The sequence below is a fragment of the Capra hircus genome, chromosome 2 (genome assembly GCF_001704415.2).
Source record: "Capra hircus breed San Clemente chromosome 2, ASM170441v1, whole genome shotgun sequence".
NCBI lineage: Eukaryota > Metazoa > Chordata > Mammalia > Artiodactyla > Bovidae > Capra > Capra hircus.
This window is the reverse complement of record NC_030809.1, coordinates 4,891,632-4,905,058: the sequence shown is the minus strand read 5'-3', so window position 1 is coordinate 4,905,058 and position 13,427 is coordinate 4,891,632. Positions and strand designations below refer to the sequence as shown.

Sequence of the window (13,427 nt, the reverse complement as noted above, 5' to 3'; positions counted from 1 at the left end):
TATCTCTAGGTAAGTTCTTTCAGATATTTTTGATGCCATGGTCTTTCTAGACGTCATCCCTTTTCGAAAGAAAAGTCCTGTTTAAAATCCAGGCATTTAAAACTGCATATAAATAACCTTAACGCATAGTATACATTTTCCTTTAGTAAATATTTTGATAGTTTTCTCACTTCATCAGATGCTGAGATTTTTATACAGTGTGTTATCCCAACTTGACAGAGTTCTTCCTCCTGTTTGTTAGTTGATTATCCATGCTTTGGAATCCCAATAATAGAGAACGTCTTTGAGAAACTGCCAGGAGTGTTTGTTTAGTGGAGACCCCAGTTGTTAAGGAGACTCTTGAGAGAAGTTGATACAGCTCTTCCAAGGTTTTTCTGATCTTCGTATCTTATATTGATAGCCTTAAAGTTTAACCTATGGGAACTCTCCTTGGGAAAAGATTAGCTATGCTAAGACTTCTTTTTTGCTCTTTTGGGTAGAGATCATTCATTACCATTATGTAGTGTAAAATGCCCCAGTCATGTTACCTGTCCTGAGTCTTAAGGTCTCCACTTTTATATAATTGTGCAAATATACGATTAACTTTTCTGTATCTCTTTTCCTCCAACAAAGCTCAAAATGCTTCACATAATCTTATCTTTTACATTCAGCAACATCCCTGTGAGGTAGGTGAAAGGCAGGTATTATTACCTTCATTTTACAAGTAAAAGATCTGAAGCATAGAGAGTTCAAGTGACTTGCTCAAGTTCAGTTTCTTGGTGGCAGAACTTGGACTCAGCTTGTGGTCCCGGGCTCTTCCTCTGCAGCTATGTCAGAGCTGACCAATCAGTTGCGAGGCTCTCAGTTTATGATATACAGTTTTAGCACAAATAAGGGATCCAATTTTGTTTTTGTAAAAATTGAAATGTTTTACACTGAACTTAAAATGGAAGTTAGTTTTCAGACTTGTAAATTTCAGGGAAGTATGAAATTGGTCAAAATGGGCTTTTGAGTTGAATTGTCTATCCCTCAGATCTCATCAGAAATAGTATCATAATACAAATATATAAATTCAACCTCTGTATGTTTTCTTCTATGTTTTATGCTGGGACTCACTGGAGATCTTTGTAAGTAATCAAAGCTGGCCCTTTATCTTTAATTTTGGCTTTTATGGAACTCTGGGGCTGTGTTTTCCCAAATTAAAACTCATTTTGAGGTGTCTGGCTGCATCTTAATTTTTCCAACTTTGGAATCAATACATTTGACTCTGGTGCACTTCATCCTAGAAGTTGCTTAACATAGCTTAATTTCTTGAAATACATAATATGGATTTGTGTGGGGAAATCAACTACCTTTTAATCAATGTCAGTATCATCTTGGATGAAGAAAAGTTCCGGTGTTGAAACGGACTTGTGCGGTTGTAGCTGAGTGAGGTTAATTTTTTAATTTAAGACCTAGTCAGACTTCTCATTTTAACTTTCAGTTGTGTATCACACATGGATGATAAATATTTGTGAAAATCACTATGGGAGTGAGGCTATGTGATTTGTGAGCTAGCTTCGAGTGTCGCTTGTCACCAAGCTTGGGTGTCCTGATCAGAGCTCTGCTGTGCTCTCAAGCAAGACACTTCTCTCTGTGGAAGCCTCTTTTGTAGAATGTGGTTAATAATACCAGCCGATCTTACAGGGCAGTGTGCACAGCTCCTGGAACTCAGTTGAGTGGTAGTTAAATGGTGCTTTGTGCTGTACTCATCAGACATCTTCCCTGAACAATGAGTCTTCTTGATTCTGCTAACTTTGGAAAGAGTTTGCGTTGCCTTTTGAGGAAAATGAATGTGTCATTCCGTCAAAAGGCTGTAAAAATACATAGGCTCTATCCCTTGCTTTCTTTCTCAGAGCCCTATGAATTCGTCTCTCTTGAGTGGCTGCAGAAGTGGTTGGATGAGTCAACGCCTACCAAGCCTATTGATAATCATGCTTGCCTGTGTTCCCACGACAAGCTTCATCCCGATAAAATATCGATTATGAAGAGAATATCTGAATATGCGGCTGACATTTTCTACAGTAGATACGGAGGAGGACCAAGACTAACTGGTAATTCAAGCTGTCTTCTCTGCTTTGCAAAAGGAGTGCTGCATTAAGTCGTCATCATACGATCTCTTTTTTCAAGTGTTTGTTTATTTTCGGTGCTGGGTCTCAGTTGTGGCATGTGGGAGCGTCACTGCTCCTCATATGGTCTCCATGATCATTTGACTCAGATTGTGCTTAGATCTCATCTTTCATGTACTTTGCAAAAAGGATCTGCTACCTCAAGTAGAAGTTAAGAAGCATTATACGTGGTATATTTACAACATTATAAAAGAAACCGATACTGCTTATTCAGCTTTGTTTTGTTTTCTGACAAAGCAGACAAAATAGGATACATTTGAGAAAGCCATCTAGTAGCGTTTCGTTATTTTATTCAGTACCCTTCACAGTATTGGTCTGTGATACCCACATGAAGGGCTTAAACAATTAACATGGCATTTAGAGTTGTCGGAAACATTGATCCCTCTCCTCTCTTTTACAGCCTCTATTATTTGATGACGGTCTGGCAGAACTTGCATCAAAATCTTGTAAAGGGTTTTACTTTGTGGCACCGACAGTCAAAGCACATTATAACGTTTTATTACCAGTGGTTCCTTACGCAGGATAGCCCCATTGCTGTCTTGATGTTTATGTCACCAAAATAATTTAGGACGTATACCAGCTGGCTGAATTGTCAGCATTAGTGACTTTGGGTTAAAATTCTTCACTGCTTCATGAAGTGCTGGAAACATTTTCATCACAGAAAATCCGTCTGTGAATACAGTCTTTTCTTTCGTTTCCCCTGTCTCAGTGAAAGCCCTGTGTAAGGAATGTGTAGTAGAACGCTGTCGTGTGTTGCGTCTGAAGAACCAACTGAACGAAGATTACAAAACTGTGAATAATCTGCTTAAAGCAACAGTAAAGAGGTATGTTAACATGGTGTATATTGTTTCATAGGCTAAAAAACCGAGTAGCTTATTTATGAATCATAGAGACTTGCGCTCTTCGGAAGAAAGAAGGTAATGAGTGATTAGCCACGTCAGATTAAATTTTGCAGTGATCGCCACTGAGGCAAAGATAGAGCTGAGTGGCAGCCCCCTTGGCTGTATTCCATCCATTATAAAGGTGGAAGCAGAGATGTGGATCTGAGGCTTAAACAACCCGAGGCCGGGCGCTCGCCTGTGTCCAGGAATCGGGAAATGCTGATGTTGGAAAACCATTCTAGCAGGCCTTAGGGTGTCCCCTTGAGAGAGGCTGAAGTAAGAATGTTAACAAACTGCACGTCTGACTACCTGCAGTTTCATAGTGAGGAGTGAAAATGGCCAAAATAGGTTAAGAAAGCATAAATGCACAGAAGCAGATATTGAATTTTGATTCAGTTTTGTTATGATCTTTATAAGGAAAGGAGGGAGAAGGATATTAAGAATGTTGCTTGCATAATTTTGCATTCTCTCTTTATTCCACAGCAGTGATGGATTTTGGGTGGGGAAGTCCTCCTTACGCAGTTGGCGCCAGCTGGCTCTTGAACAGCTTGATGAGCAAGATGGCGATGCAGACCAAAGCAATGGGAAAATGAATGGCAACACCTTAAATAAAGGTAATATTTATCAATAAAACCTGTTTGTAGGTGGCTGGGAATTATACCACAATTGTAAGCACTTGTTTGTGGTAAAATTGTTTTGGGGCTTCCCTGATGACAGTAAAGAATATGCCTGCAATACAGGAGACCTGGGTTCGATCCCTGGGTCGGAAAGATCCCCTGGAGAAGGGAATGGCTACCCACACCAGTATTCTTGCCTGGAGAATCCCATGGACAGAGGAGCCTGGTGGACTATACAGTCCACGGGGTCGCAAAGAGTCAGACACGACTGAGCGACTAACACTTACACACCTTCAAAATTGTTTTAATTCCTTCCGTGTAATGCCTAAAGCGCTCAAAAATGTCTCAGAACAAATAAAAGATTTGTAAGCTATTGAAAGTGAGCAAGGGGCATTCCTCATAACCTGACCTGCTTTGGGCTTTGGGTCTCTCTAATTAGTCCCAAGAAAAATTATTTTAAATTTTGCTCCAGCTAAAGTTTTTAAGAAAAGTCTGTTTGTTGCAAATTGCCCAACGTATAGCGTATTAGCCATACTGAAAGACTGAGTTTGTTGAGTGAATGACCTTGAACTTCTGCATTTTTCATCCAGGAGAAAAGGCAGGTTTTGAATAGCATTTTACTTATAAATTCTTTGGAGATTTCTGAAGTTATGCTTGTAAATAGTCAGTCAGTGACTCAGTTCAGTTTTGTAATCAGTACTTTATAAGATCATGGGAAGTTAAGGCATTAAAACCTTTTAACTTTAAAATAGAAATTGAACAGTTTATTAATTGAGAGATACAATTAGTGATCATGTAACTTTTATCTCCAGATATTAGTATTTACCTACATATATTTTTATTATTTTAATATTCTTAACCTTTTACTGAATTATTCTGTATTTACTGCATTTGAATATTTGTATCATTTTATTTGGTATGGGACGTCTCATGTCACTGCTTTTTCTTTTTAAGAATGTAAAAACACTAGAAAGTGAAAATGATTCAGTCTTATCTGACTTTTTGCCACCCTATGGACTTCTCCAGGCCAGTGTACTAGAGTGGGTAGCCTTTCCCTTTTCCAGGGGATCTTCCCAACCCAGGGATCGAACCCAGGTCTCCCACATTGCAAGTGGAGCCACAAGGGAAGCCCAGGAATACTGGAGTGGGTAGCCTATCCCTTCTCCAGCGGGTCTTTCCAACCCAGGAATCAAACCGGGGTCTCCCGTGTTGCAGGTGGGTTATTTACCAACTGAGCTATCAGGGAAGCCCAAAGCCACTATCAATTTTAAACTGACTTTTTTTTTTTAATATTTAAAAATTTGAAGAGTGTTTTTCTTTTGGTTAATGTATTTTATTGTGCTGTATACTTCATGAAATTAACATTAGTTTCGATTTTATTTTGTATTGTTTTTGAAAAGATAGTTTTAAATATAGTTAATGTATTATAGCAATTATATATGGTATATGACTTTTACGTTGTATATCACTATGCTGTATACTTGAAACTTCCATAATGTTGTACATCAACTACTTCACTAAAAACAAAGATTGAAAACATGACTTTTAGTGTGTCATGTGACCTAGGGTATTAAATATCTTGTATTCTTTCAAGCCTTTTTAAAATATATCAGTGATCTTTCCTTTTTTTTTACATTAAAGTATAGTTGATTTACTGTCTTGTGTTAGTTTCTTGGGTACAGCAAAGTGATTCAGCTATACACACATGCAACATTCTTTTTCTTATTATTTTCCATTGTGGTTTATCACAGGATGTTGAATATAGTTCCCTATACTAAACAGTAGGAACTAGTTGTTTATCCATTTCATATATATAAGTTTGGTCTGATAATCCCAGACTCCTAGTCCCATCCCTCTCCTACCTTTCTTCCCTTTGGCAACCACCATCTATTCTCTAGGTCCCTAATTCCCTTTCTGTTTCATACATTGGTGTCCACGTTCGGGTTCCAGCGAACCTTCATTTAAAGTTTGATGCCATAATAGAAAATGCCTTGGTGTCCTAGATTAATAACATGTTCATGTTGCTTTCAGAGTAATAAAATGCTTCTCATCTCCCCCTTACTCCATTCAAAGATTTTAAAAGCTTGAAGCTAGGTAGAAGTAACAAAGTCTTTCTACCAGATATCCCTGTAAATAGTGGGCTTTCAGAATGATGCTTCCATTGGCACAGTTGTGGATCTTCCTTAGACATTCAGTGTTTTAAAATCTAGCGACTAAATTTCATTGAATGCATATATTTATACATTGAATATACATGTATATATATAAAATATACATTGCATGTGTATATATAATATAAATCAATGTATATGATATATATAATATACATTCAATATATAGTATACATTGAAAGTGTATGTATGTATATATTTATGTATACATTTATTTAAATAAATATATATTTATTTGACTTATTTCAGCTTTTTACAATTAGTTTGTAAACGCAGATGCAGTACCTGCTTCTTTGCCTAATTTTCACTTTGTGTGACCCAGATTGAGAAACAGACAGGAGACAGTTACCTGATCATGTGTTTTTGCCCATTTTTTCCGCTTGAACTTTTTTTTCTCTATGAGCTTTTTAATGACTAATTAATAAATTTTAATTTAGATTTATTAATTTAATTTTAAGTAAATGTTCTTTATATATGTTAAGTGTATCAAAAGTGTTATGTGCTTAACCTGGAAAATCCATGGATCACTATTCTAATCTGTTGGTGCTTAGGACTTAACTTTACGTAATCCTGTTCCCTGGTATACACAACTACAAATTTGCAGTTGTCACAGTGTAGACAAGTAGGAAAAGCAGCCTTTGTAAGAGAACTGGTAATAGGGAAAGGAGTGTTTTAATTATGTATATTTAACATTAAAGGTTGAATCTTTATTTCATTAGCTTTCTAAAGCTTTCTCTTGTTGCTCTAAAGAATCGATGGATGAAAGTAACATGACGTGTATATGATTATCCTGGTTTATGACACAGTATTCTAAGTACCTAGATTAGAATTAATGGGAAGATAGATGAACTGGTTTTCACTTTGGAAAAAAAGGCATATTTTCTTACATAACCCAAATCTTTAAAAAGTAAAACTGCCATTCAGAAATTGTTCTTTCCTTTTAAGGGAAAGATGAAACACTTCTTAGCTCAACTGTGTCAGAATCAGCTGGGTCTAATTTTTAGAATGTTTTTAAAGTTTTCTGTGTTTCAAGCTATGTAGTGTCTTTGCTCCTTTGAACTTTAAATGTAGCTGCTAGAAGAGTTACTATGTGTATATCTTTTGATTAGATGATTCAAAGGAAGAAAGAAAGGAGGATGAGGAGGAACTGAATTTCAATGAAGACATTCTGTGCCCACATGGTAAGCCAAAAGTGTCAGACTTCCCTTGTTAGTGTTTGGCATATCATAAATATTTTGTTAACAATATTTCATGCTCAGAGATTAGGCCCTAATGTGGAAGGCATGGTAGAGTAAGTGGCTTTCTGAACTGGCCGTGACCTGATGGTTCTGTTCTCTCGCTCTCTTCAGCAGCTAGCTTCTGTGGCCTGCCTTCACGCCAGTGCCTCTCAAACCTTTTCCTTTCTCCTCACAAGAAAGATTGTAAATAATACAAGATGGAATTTCCCCATATTTTAGAGGGGAAAATTTGTCACTTGTCACATTGAAGGGCTTTCTGAGCTTGAAGGAGGATTTCAGTTATTTCCCATTTCTGTGTCTATGTCATTATCGAGATTTGAACACTTTGAAGGCAGCATTTTTATATTCTCCTCAGGACTGTTTCTGGTTTAGTTTCTTAGACATTGATTGACTAGCTACTGTGTACTCTATATACTCTTAGTTTCTAAATCTTTATTAATCCTGTGTATTTGTTCACGTGTGTTGGTTTTAGTGAGAGCTCACTTGTAATAGATGAGTTTGTTTTTTTTCCTTTGGAGAGGGACTCCTTATATATATCGTATGGTTTCCCGTTGTCAGCACTCTGAAAGCCAGAAAGGTATCTCCTTCTCAAAGCCTTCTACTGAATAAGTTCCCCACTGACCCTGCCTTCCTTCTTTACTCTCACCCTCCCTCCCTCCCCTGGGAAGAACTGGCCGCAGAGACACTCGGATGTCAGTGGTGGATCTCTTAACCCCTGTTGGCATTTCTGGTTGTGTGTAACATATTGAGAATACTCAGAATTCTCTTTTTTAATTGAAGTATAGTTAATTTATTGTGTTGTGTTACTTTTATATGTACAGCAAACTGGTTCTGCATATGTGAACATGCCCATATCTATTTTTTTCAGGTTCTTTTTCATTACAGTTACTATAAGACATTGAGTATAGTTCCCTCTGCTTACAGTTTATCCAGTTTATATGTAGTAGCATGTATCTGCTGGTCTGAAACGCCTTATTCTCCCTCTGCCCTCCCCCTTGGTAGCCATAAGTTTTACTTCCTGTGTCTGTTACATAAGTTCGTTTGTATAATTTTTTCTTACATTCCACATATGAGCGGTATCATGCAATATCTGTCTGACTTCCCTTAATACGATAACCTTGGGTCCGTCCGTGTTGCTACCAGTGGCCTTATTTCCCGCTTCATGTTTGGCTGTGCTGGGTCTTCACTGCGGTGCTCGGGTTCCCATTGCGGTGGCTTGTCTCCTTGGGAGCACAGGCTGTGGGCACACGGGCTTCAGTAGTTGTGGCTCTCGGGCCCTAGATCACAGGCGCAGTAGTTTTGGCAAATGGGCTTTGTTGCTCCAGGGCTTATGGAATCTTCCCGGACCAGGGATCGAACCCACGTCTCCTGCACTGGCAGTGGGTTCTGACCCACTGCTCCATCATGGAAGGGCCTATTTCATCTTTTTTTTTATGACTGGGATTAATGGTCTGAATTCTTGTCAGTCCTGATCAGTTCCTTAGTTCTTCATTGCCTCATTAGGAACCCATACTTGATGCCTAACCCTTGCTTTCATTCACACCTTATTTTTTCTTTTTTGACTGCACTATGCAGCGTGCAGAGTCTTAGTTCCCGGACCAAGGATCAAACCCTTGCCCCCTGCGTTGGACTCACAGAGTCTTAATCAGTGGACCACCGGGGAAGTCCCTAAATCAGTGATTTTGTTAATAGAGATTCCTTGGTGATGGTGTCAGTAGTTGTCACATGAGTGATACTTCCATGCCTGTCTTTCCAGACACAAACTCACTGCCTGCCTGTGCAGGAGATGCAGGTTTGTTCCCTGGGTCTGGAAAATCCCCTGGAGGAAGAAATGGCAACCCACTCCAGTACTCTTGCCTGGGGAACTCCATGGACAGAGGAGCCTTGCAGGTTACAGTGCATGAGGTGGCGAAGAGTCGGACACAGTTGGTGCATTACTAGAGCACAGTAGGAGCACAAGTTTGAAGGCAGATGTGTAACCCTGAGTGGTAGACAGATTAAGTAAGCCCTAGAGGAAGGTGATGTGAACAGCCAGAAGTAAATTAGCTTTTCTCCTGGTGCTTTCATATCAACTCTCTTTTTTTTAACCTTTTGCTGTAGATTTGTGCACAGCATAAGTGCTTCCATTTTGAGTCTTGAGGAATCTGTAGTTAAATACTAAGTTTCCGTGCTTGATGCTGCTTAGCAGGGTGAAATGGTGCCAGAACACCGATTGTCTTCCTCCCTCGCGCACTGACATTTGCTCTCAGCCCACCTCTCTCATCTTGTCATTTCAGTTTTACAGCTTTGACTGGAAAGCATGGCAGAGCTGAAAGTGATTTCAGGACTTGTGCCATGCCCCTCAGCTTGTCAGAAACGGTACATGAGCCTTTTTTTAGATCTTCTAGCTTGATCTGCAACCCAGTGCCATTTGGTTGCTGCACCTAGTTATCTCTAGTGTAAAAAGCATCATCTCAGCTCTTGTTTTTGGGGATATCACCCCTCAGTGTACCACACCCATGGCAGCAGGGTTTTCAGGTGCAGAGTGTGGAACCTTGCTGAAAACCCACCCCTCACTAGAGTTGCATTCAAACTTGCTTCTGAGCTGTGGCCATGGTCCTCATAGTACGGCAAGCAGTAAGATGATGGTTGGGCATTTGTTGAGTGTTGTGCCCAGGAGTTTTCTAAGTGTGTAGCTATTAACTTACTGCTGTATTATTATTATACTGATTCTGCTGATGAATAAGCAGACTGAGGCATAGAGAGGTGGGTCGTTCGCTAAAGGTCACCATACTTGATAGTTAATTTCCCCCTAGTTGTGTAATCGTCAGAAATTCTTTTTTCTTTGAAAATTTGAAGGACTTCATGGATCTTTCAATGTACTGTTTGTTCAAAGCCCTTATAGACAATTTTTGTCCCTTCCACTTTTGGCAACTAATAAGATCTCTGTCCACAGCCCTGGGACACTTCCCCCTGTGCAGGTCCCAGCGCATGTACTGTGTGAGGTGCTCTGTGGATGCCTCCCATATGTGCAGTGTGAGGGACCACAGGTTTCCTCGCTTGGTGTCCCCACGGGGCTATTTCACTGCAGAATTCTCAATTTCATTATCTTCTCTCCGGCTGCTCAGATTTCTCCATAAGTGTCTTTCCTTCTTCTGCCTGGAAACCACAGAGCCGACTGTCACTTCAGGGTTATAGAGAAGAGGGCTTGGAACCTCTGCCTTCTGTACAGAAGCCTTCACTTAGCTGCATGCATCTCAGCATGCTGCCTCACATCTCTGCTTTGCGTCCCCAGTCAGAGGCCCGAGGTTTTGTGTCATCAGAGCAGCTTGTGTCTTCTTTTGTGGGTAGAGGGGGGCAGGTATCTGTAAAATGTGTAGAAGAGGGAGCCAGAATTTTCAGTTCAGTTCAGTTGCTCAGTCGTGTCCAACTCTTTGCGACCCCGTGAATCACAGCATGCCAGGCCTCGTTTCCATCACCAGCTCCCGGAGTTCACTCAGACTCACATCCATCGAGTCAGTGATGCCATCCAGCCAGCTCTTCCTCTGTCGTCCCCTTCTCCTCCTGCCCTCAGTCCCTCCCAGCGTCAGAGTCTTTTCCAATGAGTCAGCTCTTCGCATGAGGTGGCCAAAGTACTGGAGTTTCAGCTTCAGCATCAGTCCTTCCAAAGAACACCCAGGGCTGATCACCTTCAGAATGGACTGGCTGGATCTCCTTGCAGTCCAAGAGACTCTCAAGAGTCTTGTCCAACACCACAGTTCAAAAGCATCAATTCTTCGGTGCTCAGCTTTTTTCACAGTCCAGCTCTCACATCCATACATGACCACTGGAAAAACCATAGCCTTGACTAGACGGACCTTTGTTGGCAAAGTAGTGTCTCTGCTTTCCAATATGCTATCTAGGTTGGTCATAACTTTCCTTCCAAGGAGTAAGCATCTTTTAATTTCATGGCTGCAGTCACCATCTGCAGTGATTGTGGAACCCCCTAGAATAAGGTCTGACACTGTTTCCACTGTTTCCCCATCTATTTTAACCATCTTTTAGACAGACTGTAATCTGTTCCCTTCCAGGTACCCCAATTTCCTGGGTTTGTGGGGGCAGTTCTGTAGTGTAGTAAATCTATTTGCTTCTTGACTTTTGTCGATTTAGAGTTCATTTTTCTTGCATCTCCTCTATCCACCTTCTAACCTATAAAATCTGTTGCTGTTGCCTCTGTTCTTTTTTATCCTTCATTATGATTTTATGTCTTTCAGTAAAGATCCCTGTTACTGTGGTTTTAATGTCATTTTAAAACATCATTTTAATCTAGAAATCCTTGTTTGAATTTTCGTGTTCTAAAGCTTGTGTATATTTATCACGGATTTTATGTGAACTAATCACGGATTACATTCTGTTAGGTAGTTTACGCTGTCACAGAGTTCAGCATTTACTGCGGATATTCCAGATCCATCAGGCTGTCTTATCCACTTCATTCCACGTTTATTTAACGGTTAACCTTCCTTGTTAACTTATGTTGTTTATTACACTTGTTTACTAAGGAGCTGAGCAGTTTTTTAATTAATCTTTTTTTTTTTTTTTGCAAGTTCTTTGGATGTTCTGTGACCCAAAATATTAGGGTTTGAACTAGATTTTGTCAGGGAGGAGATTTATCCAGAATCTAAACTCATTGTTAACTAGATTTCTATTTTTACCCGAAGAATCTTTGGGGATTACATTATCCTGATATGTGTGGTGAATTAAATCTCTCATGACTCATTTGATCCTTGTATTCAGAGATGTTGCTTACAAAATGAATTTAATTTATTGGCTTTCTTCTTAAGATTTAAGAGAGCGTTACATATTGCAGGATACAAGTCTGATTTCTGAAAATTCATATGTCTTGAGTAAAAAGTTCATTGTTAGGTTAAACAATATCCAGATGTACTAATCACGGTATGTTGACGTGAACCTAAATTTAGAAGCATAGCTAGGAGTAGAGCACAGCGCTTTATCAACAAACTTCTGACTGTAGTGTATTAGAATACTTTGGTGACTTTTTAAATAAACTTGAGTTATTTTTTTTTTTTAATTACCTGAGAAATGTACATCCAACATTATAGCCAGTCATAAAGTAAAAGCACCCTTACCCAAAAGAGAGGCAGTGTAGACTCCAGCGCCTGTGGAATCCTGTTTAAAATATGTGTTTATATTATTGTTTCCTTCATTCTCTCTCCCTTTCTGAACCAGATTTGTTTATACCACATATATGCAGAGGAAAGGTCTTTTTAATAAAAAAGAAACCACTTTGAAAAGTGTGATTGCCTTGGAATTACTTTTAAAGTAGTTATAGAAGTCTGCTTTAATCTTTTCTATAGCTGCGTTATATTTCACCATAAAGGTGTACTAAATTGAAGCCTGATTATCCAGTTAGTGTGTAAAATTATAATAATAAATTCCATAAAAGAAAAAAATAATAAAAAATTAAAAAAAATAAATTCCATAATTGTGTCTGAGAGTAAGCATTTTAAAGTAAGTTTTCATAACCTCAGAGGAAGTTTGTTAATCTCCTCTTCAGAAATAAAGTTAATTTTTACAATATGACCTATTTTCTCTAGTAGTAAATATATTAAAGCAATGTAATCTTTTCTTAGGATTAATCAAAGCTCACTAAGAGGAAGTGATGAATGGAAGTTAAGAAGATGAATTTTGAGGCATTAGAAACTATGGAGTTTAGATGAGACAGATCTGGTTTTTATATCCCAGCTTCGTTATTCACCAATTGTGGTGACCCTCAGTGTATTAATTTCACTGATTCTTGATTTATTTATTATGTAAAATACATAAAGCAAAGAATTAAGATAGTACATTTAGAAAGCCCCTGGCTTTCTGTCTCTTATTAAACATGTAGGTATCTTGCCAATGGCAGTAGAAACACAGTTTCTTTTGGAAACTTAAAGAATTTTTTTGGGTCATGAAGCATATAGGTCCATGTATGCACCTCGCTATCTGCTTGGAACAGCTGAAGGAGTGGAGCTAGACCCACAGACAGAAGGAGGGATAGAGTGGGGAGAGTGGCCCTGGACTGCTGGAAGCACCCATGTGAGCAGCAGATCGAGGAGGGGCTGATGGGGCCCAGGGTCACTGCCATGCGGACGTTTCTGTGACCTGAGGAAAGGAGGGTGGTGGTGCCTAGTCCTCTGCTTATTCTCTTCTTGGGTTTCTAAAGATCCACAGGGTTCAGATGTTTGCAGTAGTAACAGCAAACCAATTGGGTATTGACTGGAGATGGTCTTCCAACTTAACAGTAGATTGCTTTACTATTTAACTATGAGGGTCACACAACATTGAAAATAGCATTTTGGTTCAGGGTGAATTGAGTAAAGTAATAAGACAAAATGGGAGAAAATGCATTCTG

General features: G+C 39.2%; 1 protein-coding gene across 4 annotated transcripts in view; it reads left to right on the top strand.

The window, feature by feature from the left end:
* Window positions 1-13,427, top strand: part of USP48 (ubiquitin specific peptidase 48) — a 73,376-nt gene that overhangs the window by 40,916 nt on the left and 19,033 nt on the right. For 2 of the 4 annotated variants that reach the window (XM_018055328.1, XM_018055330.1), the window contains exons 12-15: window positions 1,875-2,072; window positions 2,857-2,971; window positions 3,515-3,642; window positions 6,926-6,997. In XM_018055328.1, the coding sequence (XP_017910817.1) occupies window positions 1,875-2,072; window positions 2,857-2,971; window positions 3,515-3,642; window positions 6,926-6,997 (513 nt within the window). Of the gene's footprint in view, window positions 1-1,874; window positions 2,073-2,856; window positions 2,972-3,511; window positions 3,643-6,925; window positions 6,998-13,427 lie in introns of all 4 variants that reach the window. The other 2 variants (XM_018055317.1, XM_018055324.1) reach the window with 1 other exon arrangement.